The sequence below is a fragment of the Rhinopithecus bieti genome, unplaced genomic scaffold (assembly GCF_001698545.2).
Source record: "Rhinopithecus bieti isolate Rb0 unplaced genomic scaffold, ASM169854v2 scaffold_12928, whole genome shotgun sequence".
Lineage (NCBI taxonomy): Eukaryota > Metazoa > Chordata > Mammalia > Primates > Cercopithecidae > Rhinopithecus > Rhinopithecus bieti.
Genome location: NW_016807614.1, coordinates 3,021,705 through 3,037,381, shown reverse-complemented (window position 1 = coordinate 3,037,381; position 15,677 = coordinate 3,021,705). Strand labels below are relative to the sequence as shown.

The following is a 15,677-nucleotide window of genomic DNA, read 5'->3' as shown; positions in this document are numbered from 1 at the left end:
CCGCCACCTCGCCCGGCTAGTTTTTTGGCTTTTTAGTAGAGACGGGGTTTCACCGTGTTAGCCAGGATGGTCTCGATCTCCTGACCTCGTGATCCGCCCGTCTCGGCCTCCCAAAGTGCTGGGATTACAGGCTTGAGCCACCGCGCCCGGCCCACTTTATTTTATTTTTAATTTTCTTTTTATTTTTGAGACAGGGCCTCACTCTGTCACCCAGGCTGGAGCACTGCGGCACGCTGGCTCACTGCAACCCCCGCCTCCCAGGCTCAAGTGATCCTCCCACGTGAGCCTCCCTGTAGCTGGGACTACAGGCACGCCAACACACCTGGCTAATTTTTTGTATTTTGGTGGAGACGGGGTTTCACCGTGTTAGCCAGGATGATCTCGATTTCCTGACCTTGTGATCTGCCCGTCTCGGCCTCCCAAAGTGCTGGGATTACAGGCTTGAGCCACCGCGCCCGGCCGCTTTTATTATTTTTAACCTTCATACTATGTAAGTGAAGTGCACACCACCATTACAGTATTAGTGTATTCTGACTTGGTGTACTTACCTTTACCAGTGAGTTTTACACATTTATATGTTTTTGTGTTACTAAACAGCATCTTTTTCTTTTGGCTTGAAGAACTCTTTTTGACATTTCACGTAAGACAAATCTAGGGGATGAACTCTTTCAGCTTTTGTCTGGGAAAGTCTTTATCATTTCTGAAGGACAGTTTTTCTAGGTACAGTATTATCGGTTAGCAGTTTATTTCCTTCAGTACTCTGAATATATTTTCCATTCTCTATGAACCCATAAGGTGTCTGCTGAGAAATTTGCTCTCCTTATTGGAACGTATATGTTATTTACTTTTCTCTTGCTATTTTCAGAATCTCCCTTTTGTACTTGATATTTGACAGTTTGATTATAATATGTCTTGATGTACTCTTGTTTGAATTCATCTGATTGGAGGCATTTGGCCTTCCTGTACCTGGATATTTACATATTTGCCCAAATTTGGATTGTTTTCTGTTCTTGTTTATGTAAGTTTTCTACTCTTTTGTCTTTCTCTTCTCCTTCATAAACTCTTATAACTTGACCATTTTCTCTTTGGATGCTGTCCCATAAATCCTGTAAGCTTTCCCCATTATTTTTCATTATTTTTCTTTTATTCTCCTCAGACTATGTATTTTCAAATAATTTGTCTTCAGGTTCACAGATTCATTCTTGTACTTGATCAGTTATGTTGCTGATGTTCTCTATTGTATTTTCCATTTCTTTCATTACACTTTTCAACTCTTGATTTTTGTTTATTTATTTTCTTTTGTGTAATTTCAGTGTCTCTGTAAAATTCTATTTTTGGTCATTTATTGTTTTCCTGATTTCATTGAATTTTTTTCTCTGTATGTCATTAATTTTATTCCCTGAACTTTCTCTAGACAATTAGTTTGAATTCTGTCAGGAAGTTTCTATATCTTCATTTCTCTGGGGTCAGCTATCAGGAGATTATTGTGCTCTTTTGGTAGTAGTATGTCTCCTGGATTTTTCATGTTTCTTATTGCCTTATGTTGATGTCTCTGCATTTGAAGGACTGGGAAAGCCCTAATCAGTCAGAATCAGAGATTCTGGGCAGGCTGTTTGGTGTGGTCCAAAAGCCTAAATCAGAAGTGTCAAAGATTATATTTTTACCTGCTCACAACTTATTTATCTGTTAGTGCACTTAGAGATACATATATAGCACCATCTTTAAGTATTTTCAGACTTTAATATTCAAATATTTTCATTTACTTATTTTCAATTGTTCATTCTCATAGAGTCTAAGATAAGAAACTTTTTTATTTCCTCTAGGCAAAATTTATTCATAGTTGAGATTATACTGCTGCTGCTCGACAGTCTCATAGAGTTGTTTTGAGGATCAAATATTATAACATTTGAAATGCTTTAAAATGTGTTATTCAAATGTAAGATAAGATTCTGAAACATCAGATAAATTTTGTAAATGAAGTCCCAGTTTGGGGCATTGTGTTAATATTTTTCTAAAGCTGTTGTTTTATATATGAAGTTACTTTTTCCTCCACAAATACCAAGAATATTTAGGAGAGTAATTACTTAAGTTCTAATTTTATAAATCAAATCTCCCCTTTCCTCATAGTTCTGCACTTTTATAAGTAGGGAATATCTGTCTGTATTAGCTTATTAGTCTATTATCTTTGTCAATTGGGAAAGAGTGGGGAATGAGAACCATATGCTTCATTAGCCTATCGTTTTAGTTTCAGTGTAACTTTAAATAGCTTTGGATGGGAATATGTAAACATATTAAAGCAGCACATTATATTTGACTTAGTTAATGGTCCAATCTTTTGACTATCAGTTCTTTAATTTTTTGGTTTGTTTTATATGTTTAAGCAACTAATAATTTCTTGAATAGTTTTCATGAGGACTTAGTTGTTAGTTTTGAAATGTGTTGCAGATTATACAAGTAAATGAAATAATTGTATATTTCTCTTATTTAGCAATTACAGAAGGATCACCTTTGGATGAAATTACTTCAGACAGAAAGTTATCAAGTATAGCAGGATGCTATCTAAAATATAAGAAGAAAAACAGTTTGTCTTCCAAACTCCCTGAACCTTCAGTATCCAAAAAGTTAAATAACAAAAGCAACCAATATTATAGCAAAATTATGGAGAATGATGACCTTGAATCTAAAAGATCAAAAAATACTTGGCAAATAAGAAAATTTCTGGGTGGGGTCAGCAGCAGTAATGTAGGAGTCCAAGAACCATATTCAAAGAATGGCATAAACTTTAAAAAACATTCAGAGAAGGGTGAAATTCATGACTCAAAGTCTAAACCACAAAGCTTGAAGAGTAGTACAAGCCTCAGTAAGTCTCTAGATAAAAGTGATATTTCTAGTATCCCAAAACTTCAGAAGCCAGCTGTAAGAAAGCGTTCCAGCCTCCTAAAACAGGTTTCGTCTACGGAAAAACCTGCAATTAATACTCTGGGTAAGTATAAATCTAGCTTCTTGAGTTCTTCAGTCATCACAGAAATGCACAGAATGAATCAATTATTAGATAGTTGTAAGCATTTCAATTGTTAACACCCTGAGTAACCACCACTTCTTCTTTTTTTTTTTAATTTTAAAATTATTTATAGAGACAGGGTTGCCCAGGTTGGTCTCAAACCCCTGGCCTCAAGCAATCCTCCTGCATTGGCCTCCCAAAGTGCTGGGATTCACAGGCGTGAACCACCATGCCTATGCAAAAATTCTGGAAACGTACAGTAGTGATGGTGGTACAACTTTGTAAATGTGATTAATGCCACTGAATTATATGTTTGTTTATTCTTTATTTTTTGAGTCACAATCTCACTCTGTCACCCAGGCTAGAGTGTAGTGGCGTGATCCTAGCTCACTGCAGCCTCGACCTTTTGTTTTCAAGTGATCCTCCTACCTCCTCAGCCTCCCATGTAGCTGGGAGCATAGGCACATGCCCCCACACCCAGCTAGCTTTTTTTTTTTTTTTCTTTTTTTTTTTTTCCCGTAGAGTTGGGATCCCACTCTGCTCCCAAGGCTGGTCTTGAACTCCTGGCCCCAAGTAGTGCTCCCGTCTTGGCCTCCCAAGGATCTGCGATTACAGGCATGAGCCGCCAAGTCTGGCCTGCCACTTCTGGCACAGAGACCAATGGATATAATATTGTGATTCTGATGATAATTCCTTTTCAGATGTCCTCTTTAGGGAGGAGTTTAACTTTTCCTGAGAAACTTATTCAGTGATTAATTGGAGTCATTAATATTCCCTAGAAAGCAGAAGGCCTGGCTTCTTTTGGAAATGTTTATTTTGTAATTTATTAAATATTTAAACAAGTGGAAATCTATGTGAAATTTTTGCTTAGAGTGCTGTAGTTTAAATATATAATATAGTACTTCAGGTATTATCTCTTATGGAAGGAGAATATCAGGAAAAAATAATACTGTATATCTAGGTCTCCAAGTCTTTATGATTTTTCTCAAAGATGAGCAATGGTTTTCCAACCAATATATTTTCTCTCTCTGTATTACTTTCATCACAGAAGCAGTGTGTATGGAACCCAATTAAAGATTTCTTGTAGTCCTCTGCTGAAGTTGCTTAAGTCATATTTATTCTCTTTTAAAAACTCATTGACTTTCATATCACATTTAGTATTTAATGTAATAGATAAAATGATTGTTTAGTGAAAAATTTGTGATTCATACCTTAGTGCAAATTCAAATAACTCAATGGAAAAAAAGGAATGTGATCTATTAAGGAGGCACAGTGATGATCATCCTGTTTCTGATTCCTTTACCAAGGCACTGCTGCTACTTTGTGCCACATTTGTATTTCTGAGAGTTATTTTTATTTCAATAAGAATTAAAACCTTGGGTTAAAGGAATAATGAAATAGCAGACAGACGTGGGTAGAAGAGGCTGTCAGAAGAAAGCGTATTTTACCTTTCTCATGTCACTAAAATAAAATGATGTCACCTACCACTGCCATATTTAATGTTCTGAATATAGAGAAGTATGAAATAGTTCATCTGGCATAACTTCCCGAAACAAATTGATGGTAATTGGAATTTTATGGAATATGACTGCCTGTATGATTTACATTAAAAATTCTAACTTTTCACTTTTAAATAATTTTACTTTCTTAAGAGTCACAAAAGTAGTACAAACATTTCCATCAGGACATGATCTAAACCGGGAAATTAACACTGATGCAATACTGCTTACTGATCTACAGACCTTATTCAAATTTTGTCAGTTTTTCCATGAATGTTCTTTTTTAATTCCAGAATCTAATCCAGAATTACCCACTACATTTAGTTGTCACTTTTCCTTAGTCTCCGTCAATCAGGGATGCTTCTTCAATCTTTCATGACCTTGACACTTTTGAAGAGTATTGACTAGTTGTCTTGTATAATACCCTTCATTTTGGATTTTTGTTTTATTCCCTCATGAATAAATTCAGATTATGCATTTTTGGTCAGATTACCTCAGAAGTGATATTGTAACCATCTCAGTGCATCATAGTAAGAAGCACGTGATGTCTACGTGTATTTGCTTCTAAGACTTTATTTTTTGAAGGTTATGAACTGAAAACATGGTAGAGTAAATTAATGGGATGGTGAAGAACTCTACATTTTTGCTTGGAATTCTTCAATTTAAACAAAACACTTCGGTGTTTTTATTTCTTGGACTCATTAATTTTACACACACACATACACACACACACACTCAGGCTAGAGTACGATCTCAGTGCACTGCAACCTCTGCCTCCTGGGTTCAAGTGATCCTCCTGCCTCAGCCTCTTGAGTAGCTGGGAGTACACACATGCGCCATCACGCCCAGCTAATTGTTGTATTTTTAGTAGAGACAGGGTTTCACCATGTTGGCCAGGTGGGTCTCGAACTCTTGACCTCAAGTGACCCACCTGCCTTGGCCTCCCGCAGTGCTGTGATTACAGGCAGGAGCCACCATACCTGGCCCCATGAATTTTATTTTAATCAGAAGCGAGCAGCATTGGCTGGGCCACTGGAACAGGCTGTTCCCCCAAACAAGTAGATTATACATGTTTATAGAATGTTAAGACAGTTCTGTGTTTGAGCTATAAGAGAAAGATTAAATATAATGTTATACAACATATATGGAAAGAAAAGCAGTCCTATAAAATCTATAAGGTAATATAAAATAGATAAAACTTCTTTAATTTCTACAGATTTTGAGTATTAATTATTGCTTTTGACACAAGAATTCTGTTGCTTAATAATTCTGTACATTTTGTATATTTAGAAAACTTCTGTGAAGCTATCAGTAAACTTCAAGAAAATTACATTTCAGCAGAAGGACTTCAGTCTATTTTGCCTTCAATAGGAATTACTTTATTAGATAAAGAATTCCAGAAGATTGTGACAGACACTAGTAGAAATGGTGAGAGACTGATAACACTGAAGTTTCTGAGAAAGTTAGATATTTTTATGGGATAGTATTAAATATTGGAGGAATTCCTCTCAATTAGAAATTAGGAATGGGTCATTCTAAAGAAAATTCAGATATAAAAATGGAAAATAGTAAAAAAAAAAACAACCTGTAAGTTCTGACCACATGGATTGGTTTGGAGCATGTAGGCCTTTCCTATTTCCAGATCATTTCAGTAAAGCTCTTCATCACTATCCCTAGCTGTGCCTATTAATAGTAGGGTGGTACTGGGGAGACTGATCTAGTTGTAGCGAGGTTCAGACAGTAAGACCGCAATATCTAAGGGTATGGAAATCTCTACGCAAATAACCCAAGGATCCAAAGATTAATAATTGGAGATTACAAAATATGGGGGAATTTAGAGCCAGGTATGCTTAGCAGTTAACATTTAGATGTTGAGTGGCATATCCCAGTTACCAGCCTAAGTTAAAAGCAGAGTTTAAGTTTCTAGGAAGGGTTTTTATACTAGAGAAGTTATTTTTATCAGTGACTAAGAATTTTCCACAACAGAAGTAAAGAGGTGACATTTTGGGGAAAGACTGATTTGAGAATAACATTAAAAGTGAATCCTCAGAATCTGGGCACAATTTCTTAGCTAAGGTAAATCAGAAAGAAGATTCACTTAAAAATTATATAAAGAGTGGGTGGCACTAAAATTATTGAGCCCTTTTTGCTGCTTATCAGGATTGACATGATCACTGTGAGGGTTTATGTCTAAACATAGGTAAAACTTTGGACCACATGGATACTAGGGAGATAGAGATGGGGATACTTGGTTTTGTCAGGGCTGATTAGTATTGTTAAGGTGTCTTAATGGATAGCGTATTGAGTGGGTTTTCAAGATGATATGAAATAGACTCCTTAACTCTCTCGTGGTCTGTCTATATGGACAAATTTCTTTTTTCCTAGATCTGTTAAGAAATTAGTATCTAACTCAGTCCTTTGCATGTAATAGATATTGAAAAAGCAGGGACTGTGTCTTTCTTATTTTTGTGTTCTCGGTGCCTAGCATGGTTCTTGGCACTAATATGCTCTCAATAATTGTCCAAATGAACTGACCTAATCTAGAAAGAATTATGAGACATGACATGAAGGAGAAATAGGATGATGAAATGAAGGATCAAGTAAATTTTAAAAATAGTTGTGTTAAAATGCAAATTTACCTGTATGCAAAAATACACCAGAATGTATAATCTAAACTCTTTTTTTAAAAACAGAGAATGGAATGGTGGAGTTAGATGACTTTATAAGTACTCTCGCCAAGGAGCAAAGTTTTCCTGAATGCAATGGTAGGTAGGAAATTTGTTTTAAAATGATTTAGAGGGAAGAGCAGTGCTGATTGAGAAGAATTAGATTCAACAGAACTGGGCTTGCTTTTGGATGGAATAGGCTTGTGACTCTTAGGCAAGTCAGTTGCCAGTTTTTAAAAACTTGCTATATCAGAGTAATAATAGCTAAGGTGTTTACCTCACAGAGTTGTCATGTGAATTTTGCAAACTGAAAAGTGATCCATAAATATATGGTAATAATGATAATGTAGAGATCAAATAGGTAATTAGCAACATTGATTAGGAATTGATGGGTGATATGTTTTTTTTTTTTTCAATGGACTTCTTTGAATGAAATACTCGTTTGGTTCACCTTTGATTTAGAACTTTTAAAACAACTTTATCAAGGTATAATTTATGTATGTAAAATTCACTCATCCATTGATTTTATTAAATTTATTGAGTTGTGCAACTATTACCACAATACCCTTTTTTTGCTTGCAATATTTTTATACAAATGATTAAATATTTTTTAGCAAGATTAAAATGAGAAATGAAAGATATTAAAGCTTGCTGTTTTTATTTTGTTCTGTTTATGCATATGCTAAAAAAAATAAGCTTTTTGTTTCTTTGCAAAGAATTCCCCAGATAAGGAAAGATTAGTCCAAAGCAAGAGATTTCCTTTTATACTTACATGATGAGACTTACGTTAAAAGCTACATTGTCATTTGTCATTTCTGATGGATGTAAGTGGCGAAGTGTCTGGATTTATTGAAGACAATATTAGTAAATTGATTTCTTTTAAAAAGTGTTCCTTTATGTTCAGTTTGTAAGCAAATAGACTATTATTATTATACTTTAAGTTCTGGGATACATGTGCAGAATGTGCAGGTTTGTTACATAGGTATACACATGCTATGGTGGTTTGCTGCATCCTTCAACCTGTCATCTACATTAGGTATTTCTCCTAATGCTATCCCTCCACTAGCCCTCCACCTGCCAACAGGCCCCAGTGTGTGAAGTTCCTCTCCCCGTGTCCAATTGTTCTCATTGTTCAACTCCCACTTATGAGTGAGAACATGTGGTGTTTGGTTTTCTGTTCCTGCATTCGTTTGCTGAGGATGATGGTTTCTAGCTTCATCCATGTCCCTGCAAAGGACAGGAACTCATTCTTTGTTATGGCTGTATAGTATTCCATGGTGTATATGTGCCACATTTTCTTTATCCAGTCTATCATTGATGGGCATTTGGGTTGGTTCCAAGTCTTTGCTATTGTGAACAACACTGCAGTAAACATACGTATGCATGTGTCTTNAGGTGGCGGGCGCTTGTAATCCCAGCTACTCAGGAGGCGGAGGCAGGAGAATGGCGTAAACCCAGGAGGCAGAGCTTGCAGTGAGCCGAGATCGCACCACTGCACTCCAGCCTGGGCGACAGAGCGAGACTCCGTCTAAAAAAAAAAAAAAGCCACCGTTCCCGAACAGTTATCCAAAAGCAATAGCTTTATTTGGAGTGAATGGTGATATCTTAAATCTGTCTAAAACACAGGTATGTTTGATCAAAAGATCTTTAAGCAATGCCTTATCACTTTAAGACTTTGTTGCTTCATTTTAAAACCTTTCTATCATCCTATTCACCCATTCAGAAGCTTCAAGCCATATCAAAATAAAGGTATATGTACTTTCAGGATTTTGCTATATATATAAAGAACTATAAAGGCCATTAACTGCAATATATCATAATGGTAAAAGACAATATTGGTACAAGAATGTTTAAATGTCATAGCAACATTATGTCATCCTTCATAAAGCCAATAAAAATGGGATAGTGTATTAATTTTCAAACTAGTTACTAGATTTTCCCAAAGATTTGAATATTTCAGATATTTCTAACTTTGACATATTGCTAACCAAAAGCAACAAACATAAACTTTGTTTATATTAGTTGCAGCACTAATAAAGCTTAGTTTGCTATTTATTCATGCTGCCACCCTATTTTTCATTTAGCAATGTACAGAATGAGCCCATTTAAACAATTCAGATTGACGTTTTCAATGAGAAACTATTTTCCACATGAATTCCGTCAACAAATAGAAAATGTGATACAGTATATTCTTTACCTCATGTAGATTGTTAGATAAACTTTGGTAAACAGATAGCGAGGCTTCAGAAAACCATATTAAAGTGATTTCATTTAAAAAGGTTATGATGTGTTGGTTGAAAAAGAGTATTGACATCAGTATCACTGAAATTAATGTAACTACAACAATGTTTAAAATTTTAAAAAATTCAATTTCCTTTTCATCCTTATCAGACCAGGAACATGGCATCCTTTTTGGAGAAATTTTCATTTTGGGAATGAGAACGTTCTTAATTTGTCCAATTTCTGTTCTGCTCCATTCTTCTTTCAATATTTTGCTTACTCGAGGATAAATCTCGACAGTTTGAACCTCAGGAAGTGGTCTTTGTTTCAAGATCTCTACACGCTGGTGTACATCATCAACTTTTTCAAGAAATTTAAGTGGAGACTCTTCTTGTAAAGATGTTGTCAGTGTCATTAATTCAAGCTGCTGCTCTCTCATTTCCTTCATTCTTTCAATTTGTGGAGTATATTCTTGATTAATTAGATTGCCAACATCACAGAGAGCTGTTAAGAAACTTTTTTTTTTCTGTTCTAATGTATCATTAAGCTCCTTAAAATACTGGAGAACGACTTCCTTATCGCCTTGGACCACTTTCTCAGAATGAGATTTTTGTTATTCCAGCTTTTCAATAAGATGGGTAAGATCTGTCCAGTGTGTGTCAGTCAACTGTTCAAGCAGTTTTTGAGGAGTGTCCTTTTCTTTGAAATAGGCACTCTGAAGGTCATCTATAGGATGACCATGATGTTGACCTATGGTAAGGCAATGACCACAAACTAATTTTTTGTCTAGTAGACAGTAAACATTTAATGGTTGCCTGTAATGTTCAGGGCAGGTGACAATATCTGGATGGTCTTCTTGCTGGTATTTTTCAATAATAGCCCTTAATGCAAAATTAACAGGTAAAGATTCAATACCAGTTGGAGCAATTTCAATAATACTTCTGCAATTAGGGCACTTGAGAGGAATTCGTAAAGGTCTCCATATGTAAAAGTTACCAGATGCCTGAAGAATGTTTTCCAAACAATTTCTACAAAATGTATGAGAGCATGGCAGTACACAAGGATCTTCAAAAATACTGTAACATATGGGACAAGTTAACTCTTCCTCAAAATTGTGCATTTCCTACTTTGTTGATCTCCTGGTTTGGGGACTGAATACACTCTCTCCAACTCCTCCAGAATCTTTTATTCTTATTCGCGGGGAGGAGGCGGACTAGGCGACTCCACAGCGCTGAAACAGAGAGCCACCGGCTCCAGGCTGATGCTGAGAGTCGCCCCGAGTCCCCGCCCTCCTCCGCCCCGAAGGGCTTCAGGTGCCTAGGCCGGGCGGGGCCCTCCTCTCTTATTTTCTTGAGCAGTGGTTTGTAGTTCTCCTTGAAGAGGTCCTTCACCTCCCTTGTGAGTTGTATTCCTAGGTATTTTATTCTCTTTGTAGCAGTTGTGAATGGGAGTTCACTCATGATTTGGTTGTCCACTTGCCTGTTTTCGATGCATAGGAATGCTTGTGATTTTTGCACATTGATTTTGTATCCTGAGACCTTGCTGAAGTTGTTTATCAGCTTGAGATTTTGGGCTGAGACAGTGGGGTTTTCTAAATATACAATCATGTCATCTGCAAACAGAGACAATTGAACTTCCTCTCTTCCTATGTGAATACCCTTTATTTCTTTCTCTTGCCTGATTGCTGTGGCCAGAACTTCCAATACTATGTTGAATAGGAGTGGTGAGAGAGGGCATCCTTGTCTTGTGCCGGTTGTCAAAGGGAATGCTTCCAGTTTTTGCCCATTCAGTATGATATTGGCTATGGGTTTGTCATAAATAGCTCTTATTATTTTGAGATATGTTCCATCAGTACCTAGTTTATTGAGAGTTTTTAGCATGATGGGGTGTTGAATTTTGTCGAAGGCCTTCTCTGCATTTATTGAGACAATCGTGGTTTTTGTTTTTGTTTCTGTTTACGTGATGGGTTACATTTATTGATTTGCATATGTTGAACCAGCCTTGCATCCCAGGGATGAAGTTGACTTAATCGTGGTGGTAAGCTTTTTGATGTGTGGCTGGATTCTGTTTGCTGGTATTTTACTGAGGCTTTTCACATCAATGTTCATAAGAGATGTTGGCCTGAGATTTTCTTTTTTTGTTGTGTCTCTGCCTGGTTTTGGTATCAGGGTGATGCTGGCCTCATAAAATGAGTTAGAGCGGAGTCCTTCTTTTTCTATTGTTTGGAATAGTTTCAGAAGGAATGCTATCAACCCCTCCTTGTACCTCTGGTAGAATTTAATTCTGAATCAATCTGGTCCTGGGCTTTTATTGGTTGGTGGGTTATTAATTACTGCCTCATTTTCAGAACTTGTTATTGGTCTGTTCAGGGNTCTCTAGTCTTTTAATTGTGATGTTAGGGTGTCGATGTTAGATATTTCTTGCCTTCTCCTGTGGATATTTAGTGCTATGAATTTCCCTCTAAACACTGCTTTAGCTGCGTCCCAGAGATTCTGGTACATTATGTCTTTGTTCTCATTTGTTTCAAGTAACTTATTTATTTCTGCCTTCATTTCATTATTTACCCATTAGTCATTCAGGAGCAGGTTGTTCAGTTTCCATGTAGTTGTTTGGTTTTGAGTGAGTTTCTTAATCCTGGGTTCTAATTTGATTGCACTGTGGTCTGAGAGACTGTTATGATTTCCATTCTTTTACATTTGCTGAGGAGTATTTTACTTCCAATTATGTGGTTAATTTTAGAATAAGTGCGATGTAGTGCTGAGAAGAATGTATATTCTGTTGATTTGGGGTGGAGAGTTCTGTAGGTGTCTATTAGGTCTGCTTGATCTAGAGCTGAGTTCAAGTCCTGAATATCCTTATTAATTTTTGTCTCCTTGAGCTGTCTAATATTGACAGTGGAGTGTTAAAGTCTGTCACTTTCACTGTGGGAGTCTAAGTATCTTTGTATGTCTCAAAGAACTTGTTTTATGAATCTGAGTGCTCCTGTATTGGGTGCGTATATATTTAGGATAGTTAGCTGCTCTTGTTGCATTAATCCTTTCTTTGTCGTTTTTGATCTTTGTTGGTTTAAAGGCTGTTTTATGACAGACTAGGATTGCAACCCTGGTTTTTTTTTGTTTTTTTTTGTTTTTTTTTTTTGCTTTCCATTTGCATGGTAAATATTTCCCTATCCCTTTATTTTGTGCCTATGTATGTCTTAGCATGTGAGATGGGTCTCCTGAATACAGTACACTGATGGTTCTTGACTCTTAATTTGCCAGTCTGTGTCTTTTAATTGAGGAATTTAGCCTGTTTACAGTTAAGGTTAATATTGTTATATGTGAATTTCATCCTGTCATCATGATGCTAGCTGGTTATTTTGGACATTAGTTGATGCAGTTTCTTCATAGTGTGATTGGTCTTTCTATATGAGTGGTTTTTTTTTTGCAGTGGCTGGTACCAGTTTTTGCTTTCTATATTTAGTGCTTCCTTCAGGAGCTCTTGCAAGGCAGGCCTGGTATTGACAAAATCCCTCAGCATTTGCTTATATGTAAGGATTTTATTTCTCCTTCACTTATAAAACTTAGTTTGGTTGGATATGAAATTCTGGTTAGAAAATTCTTTTCTTTAAGAATGTTGAGTATTGGCTCCCACTCTCTTCTGGCTTCTGGCTTGTAGGTTTTCTGCAGAGATATCTGCTGTTAGTCTGATGGACTTCCCTTTGTAGGTAACCTGACCTTTCTCTCTGGCTGCCCTTAACTTTTATTTTATTTTTTTTTTTATTGAGATGGAGTCTCGCTCTGTCACCCAGGCTGGAGTGCAGTGGCACGTCTCCACTCACTGCCGGCTCTGCCTCCTGGGTTCACACCATTCTCCTGCCTTAGCCTCCCACGTAGCTGGGACTACAGGTGCCTGCCACCATGCCCCGCCAGGTTTTTGTATTTTTTTAGTATAGACGGGGTTTCACTGTGTTAGCCAGGATGGTCTCGATCTCCTGACCTCATGATCTGCCTGCCTCGGTCTCCCAGAGTGCTGGGATTACAGGCATGAGACACTGTTCCCGGCCAACCTTTTTTCCTTCATTTCAACCCTGGAGAATCTGACGGTTTTGTGCCTTAGGGTTGCTCTTCTTGAGGAGTATCTTAGTGGTATTCTCTGTATTTCCTGAAATTGAGCATTGCCCTGTCTTGCCAGATTGGGGAAGTTCTCCCAGATAATATCCTGAAGTGTGTTTTCCAACTTGGTTCCATTCTCTCTGTCACTTTCAGGGTCCCTAATCAATTGTAGGTTTGGTCTTTTCACATAGTCCCATATTTTTTGGAGGCTTCATTCATTCCTTTTCAATCTTTTTTCTCTAATCTTGTCTTCACACCTTATTTCAGTAAGTTGATCTTCAATCTCTGATATCCGTTCTTCTGCTTGATTGATTCAGCTATTGATACTTGTGTATGTTTCATGAAGTTCTTGTACTGTGTTTTTCAGCTCCATCAGGTCATTTATGTTCTTCTCTAAATTGGTTGTTCTATTAGCAGTTCCTGTAACCTTTTGTCAGGGCTCTTAGCTTCTTTGCATTGGGTTAGAACATGCTCCTTTAGCTCAGAGGAGTTTGTGGTTACCCACCTTCTGAAGACTACTTCTGTCAAATCGTCAAAATCATTCTCTGTCTAGTTTTGTGCTCTTGCTGGAGAGGAGTTGCAATCATTTGGAGGAGAAGAGGCATTCTGGTTTTTGGAATTTTCAGCGTTTTTGTGCTGGTTTTTCCTCATCTTTATGGATTTATCTACCTTTGATCTTTGGATGGGGTTTCTGTATGGGGTTCCTTTTGTTGATAATGTTACTGCTTTCTGTTTGTTACTTTTTCTTCTAACAGTCATGCCTCTCTTCTGCAGGTCTGCTGCAGTTTGCTGGAGGTCCATTCCATACCATATTTGCCTGGGTATTACCAGTGTAGGCTGCAGAACAGCAAAGATTGCTGCTGTTCCTTCTTCTGGAAGATTTGTCCCAGAGGGGCACTGGGCTGATGCCAGCCGGAGCTTTCCTGAATGAGGTGTCTGACAACTCCTGTTGGGAGGTCTCTCACCGTCAGGAGGTATGGGAGTCAGGGACCCAGTGGAGGAGGCAGTCTGTCCCTTACCAGAGCTCGAGTGCTGTGCTGGGAGAGCCCTCCTTGTCAGGATCCACTGCTGTCTTCAGAGCCAGCAGGCAGGAATGTTTAAGTCTGCTGAAGTTGTGCCCACAGCCGCCCCTTCCCCCAGGTGCTCTGTCCCAGTAAGATGGGAGTTTTATCTATAACCCCTTGACTGGGGCTGGTGCCTTTCTTTCAGAGATGCCCTTCCCAGTGAAGAGGAATCTAGAGAGGTAGTCTGGCTGCAGCCGCTTTGCCACACTGTGTTGAGTTCTACCCAGTCTGAACTTCCAGGCCTTTTTAGCGCTGTCAGGGGAAAACCGAGGTACTGAAGCCTCAGTAATGGTGGATGCCCCTCCCCACACAAAGCTTGATTGTTCCAGTTGGACTTCAGACTGCTGTGTTGGCAGCGAGGATTTCAACCCAGCCTAGCTTGCTGGGCTCCATAGGAGTGGGTCCCGCTGAGCCAGACCACTTGGTTCCCTGGCTTCGGCCGCCTTTCCAGGGGAGTAAACCGTTCTGTCTCGCTGGGATTCCAGGTGCCTCTGGGGTACAAAAATAAACTCCTGCAGCTAGCTTGGTGTCAGCCCAAAGAGCCGTCCAGTTTTATGCTTGAAACCCAGGGCCCTGGTGGTGTAGGCATGTGAAGGAATCTCCTGGTCTGTAGATTGCAAAAACCATGGGGAAAGCATAGTATCTGGGCCAGATAGGAGTCTCTCAAGGCTTCCCTTGGCTGGAGGAGGGTGCTCCCCCCGCCACCCCCTGCCGCCGCCGCCTGCTCCTTGCACTTCCTGGGTGAGGCGATGCTTCTGCTCATCCTCCATGGGCTGCACCCACTGCCTAACCAGTCCCAATGAGATGAGCAGGGTACCTCAGTTGGAAATGCAGGAATCACCCACCTTCTGTGTTGGTCTTGCTGGGAGCTGCAGACTGGAGCTGTTCCTATTCCGCCATCTTGCCAGCAGTCTCAGTGTTTGTATAGTTCCTAAAATTCCTTAGTTATTGATTTTTAGTTTTATTATATTGGGATCAGAAAAATACTTCATATGATTTTGACTTTTAAAAATTTGTTGAGACTTCTTTTGTGTCCTGACATATGGCCCGTCCTGGAGAATGTTCAATGTGCTGATGAGAATAATGTATATTTGCAGCAGTTGGATGAAATGTTCTGCAAATGTCAGGTTCAT

General features: G+C 38.3%; 2 protein-coding genes across 4 annotated transcripts in view; one reads left to right on the top strand and one right to left on the bottom strand.

Moving 5' to 3' along the window:
* Positions 1-15,677, top strand: part of EFCAB13 (EF-hand calcium binding domain 13) — a 176,399-nt gene that overhangs the window by 50,356 nt on the left and 110,366 nt on the right. For all 3 annotated transcript variants that reach the window (XM_017882928.1, XM_017882929.1, XM_017882930.1), the window contains exons 10-12: positions 2,489-2,983; positions 5,791-5,928; positions 7,194-7,265. In XM_017882928.1, the coding sequence (XP_017738417.1) occupies positions 2,489-2,983; positions 5,791-5,928; positions 7,194-7,265 (705 nt within the window). The remainder of the gene's footprint in view (positions 1-2,488; positions 2,984-5,790; positions 5,929-7,193; positions 7,266-15,677) is intronic.
* TRIM59 (tripartite motif containing 59) lies at positions 8,685-10,689 on the bottom strand. The gene is given in 1 exon segment (XM_017882940.1): positions 8,685-10,689. A coding segment is annotated over 1 exon segment (1,212 nt). The 5' UTR covers positions 10,507-10,689; the 3' UTR covers positions 8,685-9,294.